This window comes from Coregonus clupeaformis, chromosome 10, assembly GCF_020615455.1.
Source record: "Coregonus clupeaformis isolate EN_2021a chromosome 10, ASM2061545v1, whole genome shotgun sequence".
Lineage (NCBI taxonomy): Eukaryota > Metazoa > Chordata > Actinopteri > Salmoniformes > Salmonidae > Coregonus > Coregonus clupeaformis.
The window spans coordinates 48,997,108-49,014,057 of NC_059201.1; the positions used below are offsets into that span (position 1 = coordinate 48,997,108).

General features: G+C 40.7%; 1 protein-coding gene across 1 annotated transcript in view; it reads left to right on the plus strand.

Moving 5' to 3' along the window:
- Positions 1–12,803, plus strand: part of LOC121574647 — a 67,444-nt gene extending 54,641 nt beyond the window's left edge. The window contains exons 16-21 of the mRNA XM_045223058.1: positions 7,716–7,734; positions 7,864–7,895; positions 8,000–8,040; positions 8,700–8,766; positions 12,238–12,278; positions 12,567–12,803. Of these exons, the coding sequence (XP_045078993.1) occupies positions 7,716–7,734; positions 7,864–7,895; positions 8,000–8,040; positions 8,700–8,766; positions 12,238–12,278; positions 12,567–12,656 (290 nt within the window). The 3' untranslated portion in view covers positions 12,657–12,803. The remainder of the gene's footprint in view (positions 1–7,715; positions 7,735–7,863; positions 7,896–7,999; positions 8,041–8,699; positions 8,767–12,237; positions 12,279–12,566) is intronic.
- Positions 12,804–16,950: the final 4,147 nt, after the last annotated feature.

Here is a 16,950-nt window from a genome sequence, read left to right on the forward strand (position 1 = left end):
AGGCCGGGCCGGGCTGGCGACGGGAACCACTGGCTTGATGCGAGGAGCAGGAACAGGCCGAACCGTACTGGGAACACCCACCACTGGCTTAGTGCGGGAATCAGGAACGGGCCGGACCGGACTGGCGACACGCACCACTTGATTGGTGCGAGGAGCGGGACTGGGTTCCTTCATTAACCCCCGCTCCTTCTGCTGCCTAACCAGCTCCTCTTGCCGTGCCTCTACACTTTCCTTCTGTTCCCTCTGAACCAATGACCCCCTTAACCTGGCGGCCTCCTCTGCTAAACGGCTGAACCGCTCTATCGCGGCCTCCTGCTGCCTCGTCGTCCACGGCGTGAGCCCCCCCCTAAAAATGTATTGGGCTTGTCTCTCCCCCGTGATCATGGCCTCCATCCCTCTTGCCAGACTCTCGTCATCTCCTCCCAAGTCCATCCTCTCTCCTCGTCACGCTGCTTGATCCAGGCTTGGTGGGATCTTCTGTCACGTTTGTTACTTAACGAGAAGGACCAAGGCGCAGCGTGATATGCATTCATATTTATTTACGTACTGAACACACGACAAAACAACAAACGAAACGTGAAGTCCAAGGTAGACAACTAACATACCTCACACGGAACAAGATCCCACAACAGACTGGTGCCAAAAGGCTGCCTAAGTATGGTCCCCAATCAGAGACAACGAGCTACAGCTGCCCCTGATTGGGAACCACACCGGCCAACATAGATCTAAACGATCTAGAACTAAACATAGAAAAACAACATAGAAACTACACACCCTGACTCAACATTTGAGAGTCCCCAAAGCCAGGGCGTGACAGTTGGACACTTATTTATACTTGTTTTCTGTAGCCTATTGTAGCCTATTGAAGGAGAGATGCATGCTTGCTCTTGCTTGCTGAATGTAAAATAGGGTACAGCATTAACGGGCGGGGAGTTGGAGAAGCCCATATTTTCCGATAGTAGGCCTATCTTAACACCGGGCTACATCCTGACAAAATAGGCCTACACCATATGAGTGGCCTGCTAATGTACCTTTCTGGACCTGCTAAATCTAAACTATCGAGAATGGACCCAAACTGATCCAAATTGTTACATAATCAGGCCTAGGTTGTTGGCCTATGCAGTTATTTAGGCATGAAACAAAACAGGACGCATGAGCGGTTATTCAAATTAGCACTGCAGTTTACAACCTATGTAGAATAATTGTGTATTCACTTGATAACAATAATACATTCTTCATTGCACTGTGTTGTTGTAGCCCAGGTATAATAATTTTCTTGTCTAAAAACGTAGGCCTGATCAATAGTGGAGCTTTGCGAGCCTGAGGACCACATAGCACAGCGTTGAGAAACGCACTACAGATCAACCATTTCATAACGTGTTAATTTATTTGACAGGTAAATATTTAGCAAACATTCCTAATATTTAACTAATGAATGGCCTAATATCTAGCTAATACTTAGCTTCTTACTTCGGCTACACATCACTAGCCACTCTTCCAGCTGTTCCCGTTCGCAACAGGCTATAGGCTACGCATGCCTCTCCGCAATGGGCCATTCCTATAGGCTGCAAAAGCTATAGGACATTTATTTTGATAATTGTTTATACTAGGCCTAATAGCCTATTTGGGGAAAGAAGCAGGCTTGCTCTTGCTAATTGCTGAATCTAAAACAGGCCTACAGCATAGACAATGTATGTCGGGAAAAGTTGAGGAGAGAAAATGCATTGGTGTGATCGCTTTTGGCAGGTTATGATAACATTGTTGCACTGATGTATTGCAAATAGTTGCACAGGACACACACAGATGAGCGCAGTCAAAAAAAAGACCCAAAAGGCATTGACAACCATTAGCAAAATGGAAATCACTTGCAAACCACTTGAGCAAGGAGGCAATGACATGCTGTAAAAGATTAGCAGGCTAAACAGCGTTTGTTGTTGAATTGCTACATTTAAATACTATATTATTTTTCATTAGGTCTACATGTAGCCTACATTGAAGTATTATTTGTAGTTGTCACTGACAATGAACACACCCTGAAAGCACTGAATGGTCTGAACCAGTATCTGTGCGTTAGAGACCTCATGAATGGTCTTGTGTTACCACCTAATTAATAGGCAGCATGCAGTAGGATGCGTTGATCAGTTGATTGACAGGTGTAGGACTGTAGAACGATAAACTATCAATTTTCCTCTAGTATGGATGCTCACCAACGTTTTATAGTTATGTAGCCTATAGTTTATCATTATAGTTTTTGTTATAGTTATTGGCTTGGATGGCCCGGGCCTTAACACAACACAACTAACGTTTTAATCACAACAGAACTAGCCTAGGCTACTAATAGGTATAGCTAACGTTACCGAACTTGAATGAAATAAATATAAAATTACACTTATACTTGTTTACTTGACATTTATACTCTATAAATGGACTCTTTTAAATAATTTACTCTGGCAAGTTTGCCACCAGCGCGCTGCAGTAGGTAAGTCAAGCGGAAGTCGAATCCATCACTTCCGTTATTTGGCTGTGCCCATATAGCAACGTTCGAAAATGAGGCACATATGTTCTGGTGGAAGGATTAAATAAAGCAAATTTACTCATTACAACAACGTCTTTAATGAAAACATGTCCTTAATCTTTTTTTTTTTTATGTTGGCAACCATTTTATAAAAGCAAAATGACCCTCGACCCCGGGGATTATTGTGTGATAACTCCCTCCTAAGGGCTGTTCCTGGCACAGGTTCTCATGGTTTATTGCTGAAATAGTCAACAGTGACTTCATTTTTTTTGTCTTTCAAACTTATATAATATTAAGTGGTACAGTATCTATATGAGTGGATGCTGCTGAGGGGAGGACGGTTCATAATAATGGCTTGAATGGATTGAATGGAATGGCATCAAACATATGGAAACCATGTTTGATGTATTTGATACCATTCCACTTATTCCGCTCTAATCATTACCACGAGCCCGTTCTCCCCAATTAAGATGCCACCAACCTCCTGTGATCTATATGAGTAGTTAAACATTGAACATTAATTCATAATTAAATTAAAAGAGACACTCCATCATCCCTCTGATCTCACAGATCTTCCCCAGCCCAGTCTAACAGTGATTCCTGCAGTCATCAAAGAGAGAGACTCAGTTCAGATGAACTGTCAGACTCCTCCATCTGTCTCTGAGTGTTACTTCAAAATAGAGGGGCAAGTGGAATTTACCCTACCATCACCCTGTCAACAGACACTCACAGGAACACTACTGTTGAGGTGGACAGGTCAGAGCTCACCAGCTGAGGTCAAAATACAATGTCAGTACAATGATACAGGTTCACAGTTTAGATCCATATACAGTGAGCCTTCTACAGTCACAATTCAGGGTAAGAAGATTGTTTTTAATGGTTGTAAACTATTTACTGTTGTGCCATGATTACCATGTTCCTCTTGGGATATTTTATCATACTGTTTGTTGTAATAAGCTATTACATGAAGTAATCAAGCAATATATGATATCTCCTTAATTTCCCATAATGTCGCTACATGAGATAATTGACTCAAGATCCTTAAGTCTAAAATAACAAGGAGGGATTAGGCTGTCAGTAAATTTCTCAAAACCACAAAATGCTAAATGCTTAATTCCCCTATTCTCACAGACCATCCTCAGCTGACAGTGAGTTCTACAGTCATCAGAGTGACAGAATCAGTTCAGCTGAGTTGTGAGACTCCTCCATCTCTCCATGTGTCTCACTGTTACTTCTACATAGAGGGGGTGAAGGATCTTCCAGACTCATCGTGTACGCAGACAATAACAGGAACTGAGCTGCTCAAGAGGGCGGGTTCAACAATTCCAGCTGTGGTCAAAGTGAAATGTTACTACTCTATAAGGAAGTCTCACATATCTCCTTTCAGTGACCCTGTCTCAGTCACTGTTCAGGGTAAGTAGGTGGTTTGTAAAATTATACACTTCACTGTTATACTGTATGCTCATTATGCTTGTTCAGAAAATTAGATCTTATGTCATATTTCACCAATGTCTTCAATTCACATAATAGGTCTTACTGTAGGTTTTACTGTACAATGTAAACATGAATACTGATGTAGTTGAAAATGAAGAGTTCGACAGTATTTATAGATTTTACATACTGTTAGTATGTATGGATTACCTGTAATGTTTTTAAATGCAACAATCAAAGAAGCATACTCTATTCTTCTGATCTCACAGACCCACCTCCTCCCAGGCTGACAGTCAGTTTTACAGTAATCAGAGAAAGAGACTCCTCCATCTGTCTCTGTGTCTCCCAAACTAACACAGCAGTTCATTCCCGATCGGTGGCCAATGTTCATTCGGTTCTTTCTGATCAGGGTTAGTTTGTTCGGTTCTACCCAAGCAGGGTTCGTTCGGCTCTACCTGAGCAGGGTTTGGTTCTTCCTCCCGAGCAGGGATCGTAAGTCGATGGCTGGTCTGGTAGTCGATGGCTGGTCTGGTAGTCGATGGCTGGTCTGGTAGTCGATGGCTGGTCTGGTAGTCAGACCCGATGGCTGGTCTGGTAGTCGATGGCTGGTCTGGTAGTCGATGGCTGGTCTGGTAGTCGATGGCTGGTCTGGTAGTCGATGGCTGGTCTGGTAGTCGATGGCTGGTCTGGTAGTCGATGGCTGGTCTGGTAGTCGATGGCTGGTTCGGTGTTCAACGGCAGGTCGCCTACTGTCCTACGCTCCGCACCAGCCCAGCTGCGTGGTAGAGTTGGGTTTAGCCTATCACAGCAGCGTCGGGCGTGTCCCCAGTGTCTGTAGTCGTGGGAGACACAAAACATACAATTAGAGCATGTACTGGCCAACAATTGGGGTCACAGTCACATGTTTGAAACAAGCACTTTCCTTTAGTAGTGCTATAGAGAGCGTTGTGATTTGTGTCTTTCCCACAGCAGGGGACCAGCGGAGAGGAGCAGTGAGTCGGTCGAGAGGTCACTGGTCCAGTTCCTTTTAACTCTAGTTCTGGGGCGTGTTTAGTAATTTGTTTGGGGAGGGAGGAGTTGATAGAGAATTAACAACAGCTGTCTCAATGTCACTTTAGTCCATGCTAATCTGTGGAATCACAGGACACCATACAAGCAGGCAAAATAGTGCATGCGATTCCATTTGATTTCACACCGGAGAATGTAAGGAATTAAGTGAAAGTCACACAGCACACAGCACACATGATTTAAATGGCACTCATAAATATGCATGACAAACTATTCAGACACCTTCTATAGCAGGTAGGCTACACATTTGTTATTTTATAGTGGCACTGCTGTTATTTTAAAACATAGCAGGTTTCAGCAATAAGAATAGTTGTGTAAATTAAGCTGTTCTGTTAGATAATTAAGCAGTTCTATAGATAGGACACCAGCCTCAACACCAATGCCTGGGATCATCAGCACAAGTAATATCATTTCTGTGTTCATCAAGTCGAGTGTTTAGATCGTATCTATGCACTGTTATGCTTCTGCTGTTAGATAACATGGTGATCTTATTCTAGGAAGCTGACAACAACAATCAACACCTTATCTGTCCTGAAAGACTTGATCACTTTATGAATTGGTCTTATCATCTCTATAATGAGGAGAAATATAATCTACCTGGGTTTGAAGCAATCTATCCATAGTGATTTTTATAGTCCTACTTTGCCCACTTTGAAAAGACAAGTCATAAAGATATTTAAAAAGGCCAACAACAACATAATGATCATGAAGAAAATGAAAACTTCATTAATATGTCTTCTCAGTGGGTTTGACTCCAGGTCCTAGATCTACTTTGCCGGCCACCACGGCAGTGAGTCCTACAGAAGGTGTGTTGGTCCTCTAAATCACCATCTCTGCAAATACCAATTGTACAGTCAAGGGTTTAGATTACGGGCCTGTAAAATTAAGTGACCAACATTTTCATGTAAAACCTTATTCTTGTGTAATCATATTGCTTCTCACTAGTTTCAACTGTTACTTCTACTTTGACCCCAGACACCACAGTGAGACCAACTACCAGTAAGTAGGCCCACTAAGTTTAACCTAGTTTGCAATTACAATATTTCTGTTCACATTAATTCACTAAAGCTCCAACCTGTTTACTAATAGACCTATTCATAGCTGCTTGTAATTTCAGTCCAGATTTGTGTACTTTTAGTCCATCTGATTTGTAGGTAATGTGTAGTGTACTTCTCTTTTCTGCTTATTGAATGACCTCAGATATTAAATGAATTTACATTTGTTTTTGTGTAATATGAGTCATCTCTTCTCACCAGGTTTGACCTCCCCTTTGACCCCCAGCACGGCATTGAATCCTACATCAGGTCTCTTAGTCATATTTATCTAGTTAGCAAATATAAGTAAAACAAATAGATTAGCTAGGTTTTTGTACATTTTTTTCCCATCACAAATTTGCCTCATTACAAAAAGAGGTTGATATTTGATTGAATAAAATCATCCCATTTAGATGTATTTGTGTATAATCCGATCCAATGATTTGCTTTGCATCAGGGTCGACTGTTTGTTGTACCTTGACCACTGACACCCCAGCGAGTCCAACGGAAAGTAAGTATAGCCAATAGATTTAATTTAGTTTGCAAAATATTTTTGTTTACTAAAGCATGAACCAGTTTTGCAAATATAGCCAAATGTAAATTCAGTCAAGGGTTTAGGATTAATCAAACAATTTGTCTCTGTCACGATCGTTAGACGGAGTAGACCAATGCGCAGCGTTAGTTGCAAACATACTTAAACTTTATTATCTTTAGTGATAATATAACAACAAAACAACAAACGAAACGTGCAGTCCTACGGTTTACACAACCAACACGGAAACAAACCAAACGGAAACAAGATCCCACAAACACAAAGGGAAAACAGACTGTTTAAATATGGTTCCCAATCAGAGACAACCAGCCACAGCTGACACTCGTTGCCTCTGATTGAGAACCACACTGGCCAAAATAGAAATATAACACAAAGACCTACAACACAGAACTAGAACACATAGAATCTACACACCCTGGCTCAACATATAGAGTCCCCAGAGCCAGGGTGTGACAGTCTCATTATAGAAATATGTACATAACTCTGTTATTAAACTGTCTTTCTCTTTTGCATGTGCCCAGGAGGTCAAAGCTCCACAGAAAGTGATGTGGAATCAAACAGTCAAGAAAGCATTCTGGGTAAGTATCCTTTTCTAGCTGTCTTTTCTCACACATATGAAAACAGAGCTGTGCACATTTTATCAGAAGAACAATGTGGTCATCAAGAGCTAATGACTTCTCTCGATGTCATCATGTCACCAAATAGTGGCACAATTATGGCAGGCAGCAGTGGGTGTGGCTTCTGGAGTGGGCGTGTTCCTTGTAGGATTGACAGCTGTCTGTCTCTGCAGGAGGACCAGTGAGTACATTCGATTCTGCATATCATTTTACTTTTAAGTCATTTAGCAGACACTCTTTTCCAGAGCAACTTACAGTTACTGAATGCATACATATTTTTTTCATACTGGCCCCCCGTGGGAATCGAACCCACAACCCTGACGTTGCAAACGCCATGCTCTACCAACTGAGCTACACGGGACATTCATTTGAAAATGTACCATGCTGACATTAATATAAGTACCTTTGGCATTATTTAATTTATCAACTCCTTTGGATCATATTGTATAGGGTAGGCTATAATCAATATAATTAATTTAGCCTCATTTGTTTTTCAGAGAAAAACAATTCTCAGAGGTAGGAATTCCCCTTGTTTGGGATATTGTATGATGCAGATTCTATCAATCTTTCTATCAACCTTTAGTTCTGTATTGTCCATGATGAGATGTTCTTACCACAACCTTCTTATACTTGTATTTCGTATAGACCTACAGCCAGACAGGATGATCACAGCCAATGTATGTTCCAAACAAAATACATCAAACACTGCACACACTACTAACACAACTACACACATACATGTACAAACACTCATTCAATTTTCATTGTGTTTGTGTTGTAGATGATTTGGTGTCTATGGGAGTGGTGAGCAGTGGAGGCATGGTGAGTATTCTAGACATTACAGTGGTATCTATGCACATATACCCCTCTGACAGAGGAGACTGGTGGGAGGAGTTATGGGAGGACGGGCTCATTGTAATGGCTGGAATGGAATCAATGGATTGGAGTCAAACAAATCAAATACATGGATCCCACGTGTTTGACTCCATTCCATTGCAGCCATTACAATGAGCCCGTCCTCCTATAACTCCTCCCACCAGCCTCCTCTGCCCTCTGACTGTCTGATATGAGGTTCAAGACCTTAATGTTACATTAGTAGTGCTTCAACATATGAATGTTCAAAGTATCGAACCAACAGCTATATTTATTTACAGATGTATATGGTAATTTATATTTATTACCAAATAAGATGTTTTCACCTGAAATAATTTCCTAATACATTAATTAATGTAAACCTTGTAGATTTGTTCCTAAGTAGGTACAGAGTTCAGTCGTATAAACTATTTTTGATCAAATAACCTACCATTGGATATGGGTTGACCTCAAAATGACAAAACCCACAAACACTTCCTGTGATACAAAGGAGGGTGCAGTTCATGTTACGAGTTAGAGAGTAGAATAGACAGAGTTTGTTAGACTGGAGCATAAAAAGTCTCTCTCTCTCTTTTCTCTCTCTTTTTCTCCCTCTCTCTCTACTACAGGTGGATTCAGGAGATGCTGGAATCTATTGCCAGATCACTTCTGTACAGTCCACATTCATGCTCTCAGGTTTGTCCCTCAGAACTCAAGACCATCTGCAAGTACACAGCTACTGTACATGTTTAGTCAGCATTTTAAACTTTGGGCCTAACCATATCAACAAGCATATATGGCACTTAAAACAGAAATGTGTCAGAGCATCTGTGGAGCGTGAGAATAGAGCTGTAGATCTGCAGGGTGGTTTGAACCATGAGGAGAAGTGTGAAATGACATCAAGCCCTGTTACTTGCACTTCTTCTGTTTTGCTGTTACTAACGCAAAATGGCAACTCGACTAAGTAACACACATGCAAGGTGCACATGCAATATACACATGACCCCCCCCCCAAACACACACTCATACATACACTACCGGTCAAAAGTTTTAGAACACCTACAGTGAGGGAAAAAAGTATTTGATCCCCTGCTGATTTTGTATGTTTGCCCACTGACAAGGAAATGATCAGTCTATAATTTTAATGGTAGGTTTATTTGAACAGTGAGAGACAGAATGTTATAAATTGATTTGCATTTTAATGAGGGAAATAAGTATTTGACCCCCTCTCAATCAGAAAGATTTCTGGCTCCCAGGTGTCTTTTATACAGGTAACGAGCTGAGATTAGGAGCACACTCTTAAAGGGAGTGCTCCTAATCTCAGCTTGTTACCTGTATAAAAGACACCTGTCCACAGAAGCAATCAATTAATCAGATTCCAAACTCTCCACCATGGACAAGACCAAAGAGCTCTCCAAGGATGTCAGGGACAAGATTGTAGACCTACACAAGGCTGGAATGGGCTACAAGACCATTGCCAAGCAGCTTGGTGAGAAGGTGACAACAGTTGGTGCGATTATTCGCAAATGGAAGAAACACAAAAGACCTGTCAATCTCCCTCGGCCTGGGGCTCCATGCAAGTTCTCACCTCGTGGAGTTGCAATGATCATGAGAACGGTGAGGAATCAGCCCAGAACTACACGGGAGGATCTTGTCAATGATCTCAAGGCAGCTGGGACCATAGTCACCAAGAAAATAATTGGTAACACACTACGCCGTGAAGGACTGAAATCCTGCAGCGCCCGCAAAGTCCCCCCTGCTCAAGAAAGCACATATACATGCCCGTCTGAAGTTTGCCAATGAACATCTGAATGATTCAGAGGAGAACTGGGTGAAAGTATTGTGGTCAGATGAGACCAAAATGGAGCTCTTTGGCATCATCTCAACTCGCCGTGTTTGGAGGAGGAGGAATGCTGCCTATGACCCCAAGAACACCATCCCCACCGTCAAACATGGAGGTGGAAACATTATGCTTTGGGGGTGTTTTTCTTCTAAGGGGACAGGACAACTTCACCGCATCAAAGGGACGATGGACGAAAATGGGTCGTGGATGGGTATTCCAGCATGACAATGACCCAAAACACACGGCCAAAGCAACAAAGGAGTGGCTCAAGAAGAAGCACGTTAAGGTCCTGGAGTGGCCTAGCCAGTCTCCAGACCTTAATCCCATAGGAAATCTGTGGAGGGAGCTGAAGGTTCGAGTTGCCAAATGTCATCCTCGAAACCTTAATGACTTGGAGAAGATCTGCAAAGAGGAGTGGGACAAAATCCCTCCTGAGATGTGTGCAAACCTGGTGGCCAACTACAAGAAACGTCTGACCTCTGTGACTGCCAACAAGGGTTTTGCCACCAAGTACTAAGTCATGTTTTGCAGAGGGGTCAAATACTTATTTCCCTCATTAAAATACAAATCAATTTATAAAAATTTTCACATGCGTTTTTCTGGATTTTTTTGTTGTTATTCTGTCTCTCACTGTTCAAATAAACCTACCATTAAAATTATAGACTGATCATTTTTTTGTCAGTGGGCAAACGTACAAAATCAGCAGGGGATCAAATACTTTTTTCCCTCACTGTACTCATTAAAGGGTTTTTCTTTAATTTTAAAATTTTCTACATTGTAGAATAATAGTGAAGACATCAAAACTATGAAATAACACATATGGAATCATGTAGTAACCATAAAACTGTTAAACAAATCAAAATATATTTTATATTCAAATAGCCACCCTTTGCCTTGATGACAGCTTTGCACACTCTTGGCATTCTCTCAACCAGCTTCATGAGGTAGTCACCTGGAATGCATTTCAATCAACTGGTGTGCCTTCTTAAAAGTTAATTTGTGGAATTTCTTTCCTTCTTAATGCGTTTGAGCCAATCAGTTGTGTTGTTACAAGGTAGGGTGGTATACAGAAGATAGCCCTATTTGGTAAAAGACCAAGTCCATATTATGGCAAGAACAGCTCAAATAAGCAAAGAGAAACGACAGTCCATCATTACTTTAAGACATGAAGGTCAGTCAATACGGAACATTTCAATAACTTTGAAAGTTTCTTCAAGTGCAGTCGCACAAACCATCAAGCGCTATGATGAAACTGGCTCTAATGAGGACCGCCACAGGAAAGGAAGACCCAGAGTTACTTCTGCTGCAGGGGATAAGTTCATTAGCGTTATCACTCTCAGAAATTGCAGCCCAAATAAATGCTTCACAGAGTTCAAGTAACAGACACATCTCAACATCAACTGTTCAGAGGAGACTGTGTGAATCAGGCCTTCATGGTACCCTTGCTGCAAAGAAACCACTACTAAAGGACACCAATAAGAAGATACTTTCTTGGGCCAAGAAACACGAGCAATGGACATTAGACCGGTGGAAATGTGTCCTTTGGTCTGGAGTCTAAATTTGAGATTTTTGGTTCCAACCGCTGTGTCTTTGTGAGACGCGTGTGGGTGAATGGATTATCTCCGCATGTGTATTTCCCACCATAAAGCTTGGAGGAGGAGGTGTTATGGTGTGGGGGTGCTTTGCTGGTGACACTGTCTGTGATTTATTTAGAATTCAAGGCACACTTAACCAGCATGGCTACCTCAGCATTCTGCAGCGATACACCATCCCATCTGGTTTTGGCTTAGTGGGACTATCATTAGTTTTTCAACAGGACAATGACCCAAAACACACCTCCAGGCTGTGTAAGGGCTATTTTACAAAGAAGGAGAGTGATGGAGTGCTGCATCAGATTACCTGGCCTCCACCATCCCCTGACCTCAACCAAATTGAGATGGTTTGGGATGAGTCGGACGGCAGAGTGAAGGAAAAGCAGCCAACAAGTGCTCAGCATATGTGGGAACTCTTTCTAGACTGTTGGAAAAGCATTCCAGGTGAAGCTGGTTGAGAGAATTCAACGAGTGTGCAAAGCTGTCTTCAAGGCAAAGGGTGGCTATTTGAAGAATCTCAAATATAAAATATATTTGTTTAACACTTTTTTGGTTACTACATGCTTCCAGGTGTTATTTCATAGTTTTGATGTCTTCACTATTATTCTACAATGTAGGAAATAGTACAAATAAAGAAAAACCCTTTAATTAATAGGTGTTCTAAAACCTTTGACTGGTAGTGTACATACACAACCTCTTATTCATGGAATTGTCTCTCTTTGTGATGTGCAGGTCCCATTGATGTGGATACACAGCCATTTGCAAATGAAGATGTAAGTACAGCACAAATAATTGCACGGAGTACAGTTATATCGGTTGTCCTATTCATTATATTGTATTATATTGTTATATTATTATTATTATTATATATAGTATTGTTTTCACAGACAGACTAAGTAGAGGATTAAAGTATCTCTCTCTCTCTCGCTCTCTCTCTCACACTGTGTTTTATGACTTTCAATTTAAGACTGGCGTTACATCCTCATAAAATACCCCTTATGAATTACATTTACAGTACTGTAGATTTGAAGCCCTAAAGTAAATCTGTTTATTTTCTCTAGTCTGATACGTACCATGTATACAACTCAATCCCTGACAGACCAGCAACCTCAGCCCAGCCGGATGGGTTTTACAGTCTGCAGACACACTGAAACTACACCACTGGCTTTCTGTAGATATGTCTCACACATCTCACATAAATACCTTTTTTTCACATGATATCCTTTGTTTATCACACATCCAGTTATTGTAAATAAGTCGCTTAGCAGGTAATATATTGACTGTATTATACGTGGACAACTGGCTTCTGTTACATGTCTATCCATAATATCTGTTAGTGTGTTAATATTGGAGGGGTCCGGGGCAAACTCCCCTTTGAGCATCTTTCTTATTTCTTCCCCCTAATAAATGCTAAATCTACTGTATTTATGTCTATTATGTCACCTGTGTGATACCTCCTTCCATAACGGTTTATACAATTCATTTCCTATTGGGCAAAACACAATCCAAAACACAACCAAAACAACCTGCAAATGCATCCAAAAAGTTTGTTGAGTCACAAGCTTGATGTATTTATTGCGTGAAAGGAATGTGGGGAAAAAAACTAAATGTTTGGCTACTTTAATACACTATAAAGGAATTTGTCCAAATACTTATGACTTCTTCAAATGGGGGGACTATATACATAAAGTGTTTTTATTTCTAAATGGTAAAACATACAGTGCCTTCAGAAAGTATTCACACCCCTTGAATTTTTCCACATTTTGTTGTGTTACAGCCTGAATTTAAAATTGATTACATTTAGATTTTTGTCACTGGCCTACACACAATACCCCATAATGTCAAAGTGGAATTATGTATAAAATAAAAAATAAAATACAAAGAGTCATTAAGTATTCAACACATTTGTTATGGAAAGCCTAATTACCGGTAAGTTCAGGAGTAAAAACTTGCTGAACAAGTCACATAATAAGTTGCATGGACTCACTCTGTGTGCAATAATAGTGTTTAACATGATTTTTTAATGACTACTTCATCTCTGTACCTTACACATACAATTATCTGTAAGGTCGGTCAGTCAGGCAGTGAAATTCAAACACAGATTCAACCACAAAGACCAGGGAGGTTGTCTAATGCCTCGCAAAGAAGGGCACTTATTTGTAGATGGGGAAAAAAAAGAAGAAGAAACGTAGGCATTGAATATCCCTTTGAGCATGGTTAAGTTTTTAATTACACTTTGGATGTTGTATCAATACACCCAGTCACTACAAAGATACAGGTGTCCTTCCTAACTTAGTTGCCGGAGAGGAAGAAACCCGCTCAGAGATTTCACCATGAGGCCAATGGTAAATTTAAAACAGTTACAGAGTTTAATGGCTGTGATAGGAGAAAACTGTGGGTGGATCAACAACATTGTAGTTAATCCACAATACTAACCTAAATGACAGAGTAAAAAGAAGGAAGCCTGGACCTGTTTGCAACAAGGTACTAAAGTAATACTGTAAAACATTTGGCAAAGCAATTCACTTTTTGTCCTGAATACAAAATGTTATGTTTGGGGCAAATCCAATACAACACATTACTGAGTACCATTCTCCATATTTTCAAGCACAGTGGTGGCTGCATCATGTTATGGGTATGATTGTAATCATTAAGGACTGGGGAGTTTTTCAGGATAGAAAATATACCGAATGCAGCTAAGCACAGTCAAAGTCCTAGAGGAAAACTTGGTTGAGGATGCTTTCCACCAGACACTGGAAGATGAATTCACCTTTCAGCAGGACAATAACCTAAAACACAAGGCCAAATCTACACTGGAGTTGCTTACCAAGAAGACAGTGAATTTTCCTGAGTGGCCGAGTTACAGTTTTGACTTAAATCTACTTGAAAATCTATGGCTAGACCTGAAAATGGTTGTCTAGCAATGATCAACAACCAATTTGACAGAGCTTGAAGAAATTTGAAAATAATAATGGGTAAATGTTGCACATTCCAGGTGTGGAAAGGTCTTAGAGACCCAGTAAGACTGACAGCTGTAATCACTGTCAAAAGTGCTTCTACAAAGTATTGACTCAGGGGTGTAAATACTTATCTAAATGAGATATTTCTGTATTTCATTTTCAATAAATTAGCAAAAATGACTAAAAACATGTTTTCACTTGGTCATACTGGGGGTATTGTGTCTAGATGGGTGGACATTTATTTTATTTGATACATTTTGAATTCAGGCTGTAAGAAAATGTGTAATAAGTCAAGGGGTATAAATACTTTATTAAAATATCCTCAATTAAAAGCGGAAATTCTGTACTGTCGCCTTATATGAAACATTCTATCTCAAATCTAAAATACTGGACTTTAGAGACAAATGTTTTTTAGGGGCTTCACTGTCCAAATGCATATGGAGGGGAGTGTATGACCGATAAATTATTCTGATTGGTCAGATACCCTTACCTCTGCAACATTAGCTCACACTTGCTTTATGAGACTGTGGTTTAAATTTCTGCTCTCTGTGGTTTTGCTGTGAACAAGCTCCACATCTACTTCTCTATTTAAACAATCATCTGACTCAGTCACACACCATACTGTGAAGTCATAGTAACAGTCTGTAGCTGTCTGCCAAATGGCATTGTTCATCCCTGATATGGCTGGTCATCTGTTTTTGGTCATCCTCCTTTTTGGTGAGTTATTCCTCCATTCCAAATTCCATATAATATATAATAATATAATAAGCCATTTAGCAGATGCTTTTATCCAAAGCGACTTACAGTCATCTGTTTGTGCTACAGGATATTCCTCTTCTTCTCTCCCCTCTTTTAGTCTTAATTTTTAGTATTTTACTTTACTTTACTTCATGATTAGTGTCTTGTATCTTATTCCATTAATTAATTAATAATCTTATTTATTTTTCTCTGTCAGTATTTTACATTTTGTTCAGATAAGAATGACCGCTGCTTGATTCCTATTAATGCATTACAGTAGGTTATGCTACGTTACCAACTTGTGTGAAGTGTTCAGGTGTCTCACGTTTTACATTTGTTTACATTAATGGCAGATGATGATAAACTATTTTGTAATTTCTAGATACCTTCCAATCCATCAAAGCCCAAGGTCAGTATCATTATTATGAGTTTTTAGTTACCCACAAAAAAAAAAAAAGAATCCTGCTGTCAATTCTTATTATTCAAACATAACATTAGCTGATACCGTATCCATATGACATGATGAATTCAAAAGATAAATAATTAATACAATACAGTGCTGAAGGTTGGCAGTTTAAATCCGTATACAATGAACCTACTTCTGTCCAAATTCAGGGTAATTTATTCATTCTATAGCTGTAAACACTGCAAACACTGTACTGCTCAATTGGTCCTCTCGGAATACATTGTCATATTGTCTTTTGTGAAGAGCCATTGCATGAATCAATATATTATATCCCCTTTTTTTCCCCATACTATCGCTGGGAATTATTCTCAGAACCTTGGGTCTGAAAAAACAAGGTGTGATTATTTTATGTTCAACGGCTGAAAGTACAGTTCCCAAACCAGTCACAAAATGCTCAGTTCCTCTGTTCTCTCAGACCTTCCTCAGCCCAGTCTGAAATATTTGTTATTAACATTTACATCATTTAGCAGACGCTCTTATCCAGAGCGACTTACAAATTGGTGCATTCAACTTATGATAGCCAGTGGGACAACCACTTAAAAAAAAAAAAAAAAATATGGGTGGGTGGGGGAGGGAGGGGTAGAAGGATTACTTTTATACTATTCCAGGTATTCCTTAAAGAGGTAGGGTTTCAAGTGTCTCCGGAAGGTGGTCAGTGACTCCGCTGTCCTGGCGTCGTGGGGGAGCTTGTTCCACCATTGGGGTGCCAGAGCAGCGAATAGCTTTGACTGGGCTGAGCGGGAACTGTGCTTCCGTAGAGGTAGTGGGGCTAACAGGCCAGAGGTGGATGAACGTAGTGCCCTCGTTTGGGTGTAGGGTCTGATCAGAGCCTGAAGGTACGGAGGTGCCGTTCCCCTCACAGCTCCGTAGGCAAGCACCATGGTCTTGTAGTAGATGCAAGCCTCAACTGGAAGCCAGTGGAGTGTGCGGAGGAGCGGGGTGACATGAGAGAACTTGGGAAGGTTGAACACCAGATGGGCTGCAGCATTCTGGATAAGTTGTAAGGGTTTAATGGCACAGGCAGGGAGCCCAGCCAACAGCGAGTTGCAGTAATCCAGACGGGAGATGACAAGTGCCTGGATTAGGACCTATGCCGCTGTCACGCCCTGGCTCTGGGACTCTGTTATGTTGAGCCAGGGTGTTGTTTCTTTGTGTTTTGTGTGCTAGGGTGATATTCTAGTTAATTTGTTTCTATGTTGGCCGGTGTGGTTCTCAATCAGAGGCAACGTGAATCAGCTGTTGCTTGTTGTCTCTGATTGGGAACCATACTTAGGCAGCCTG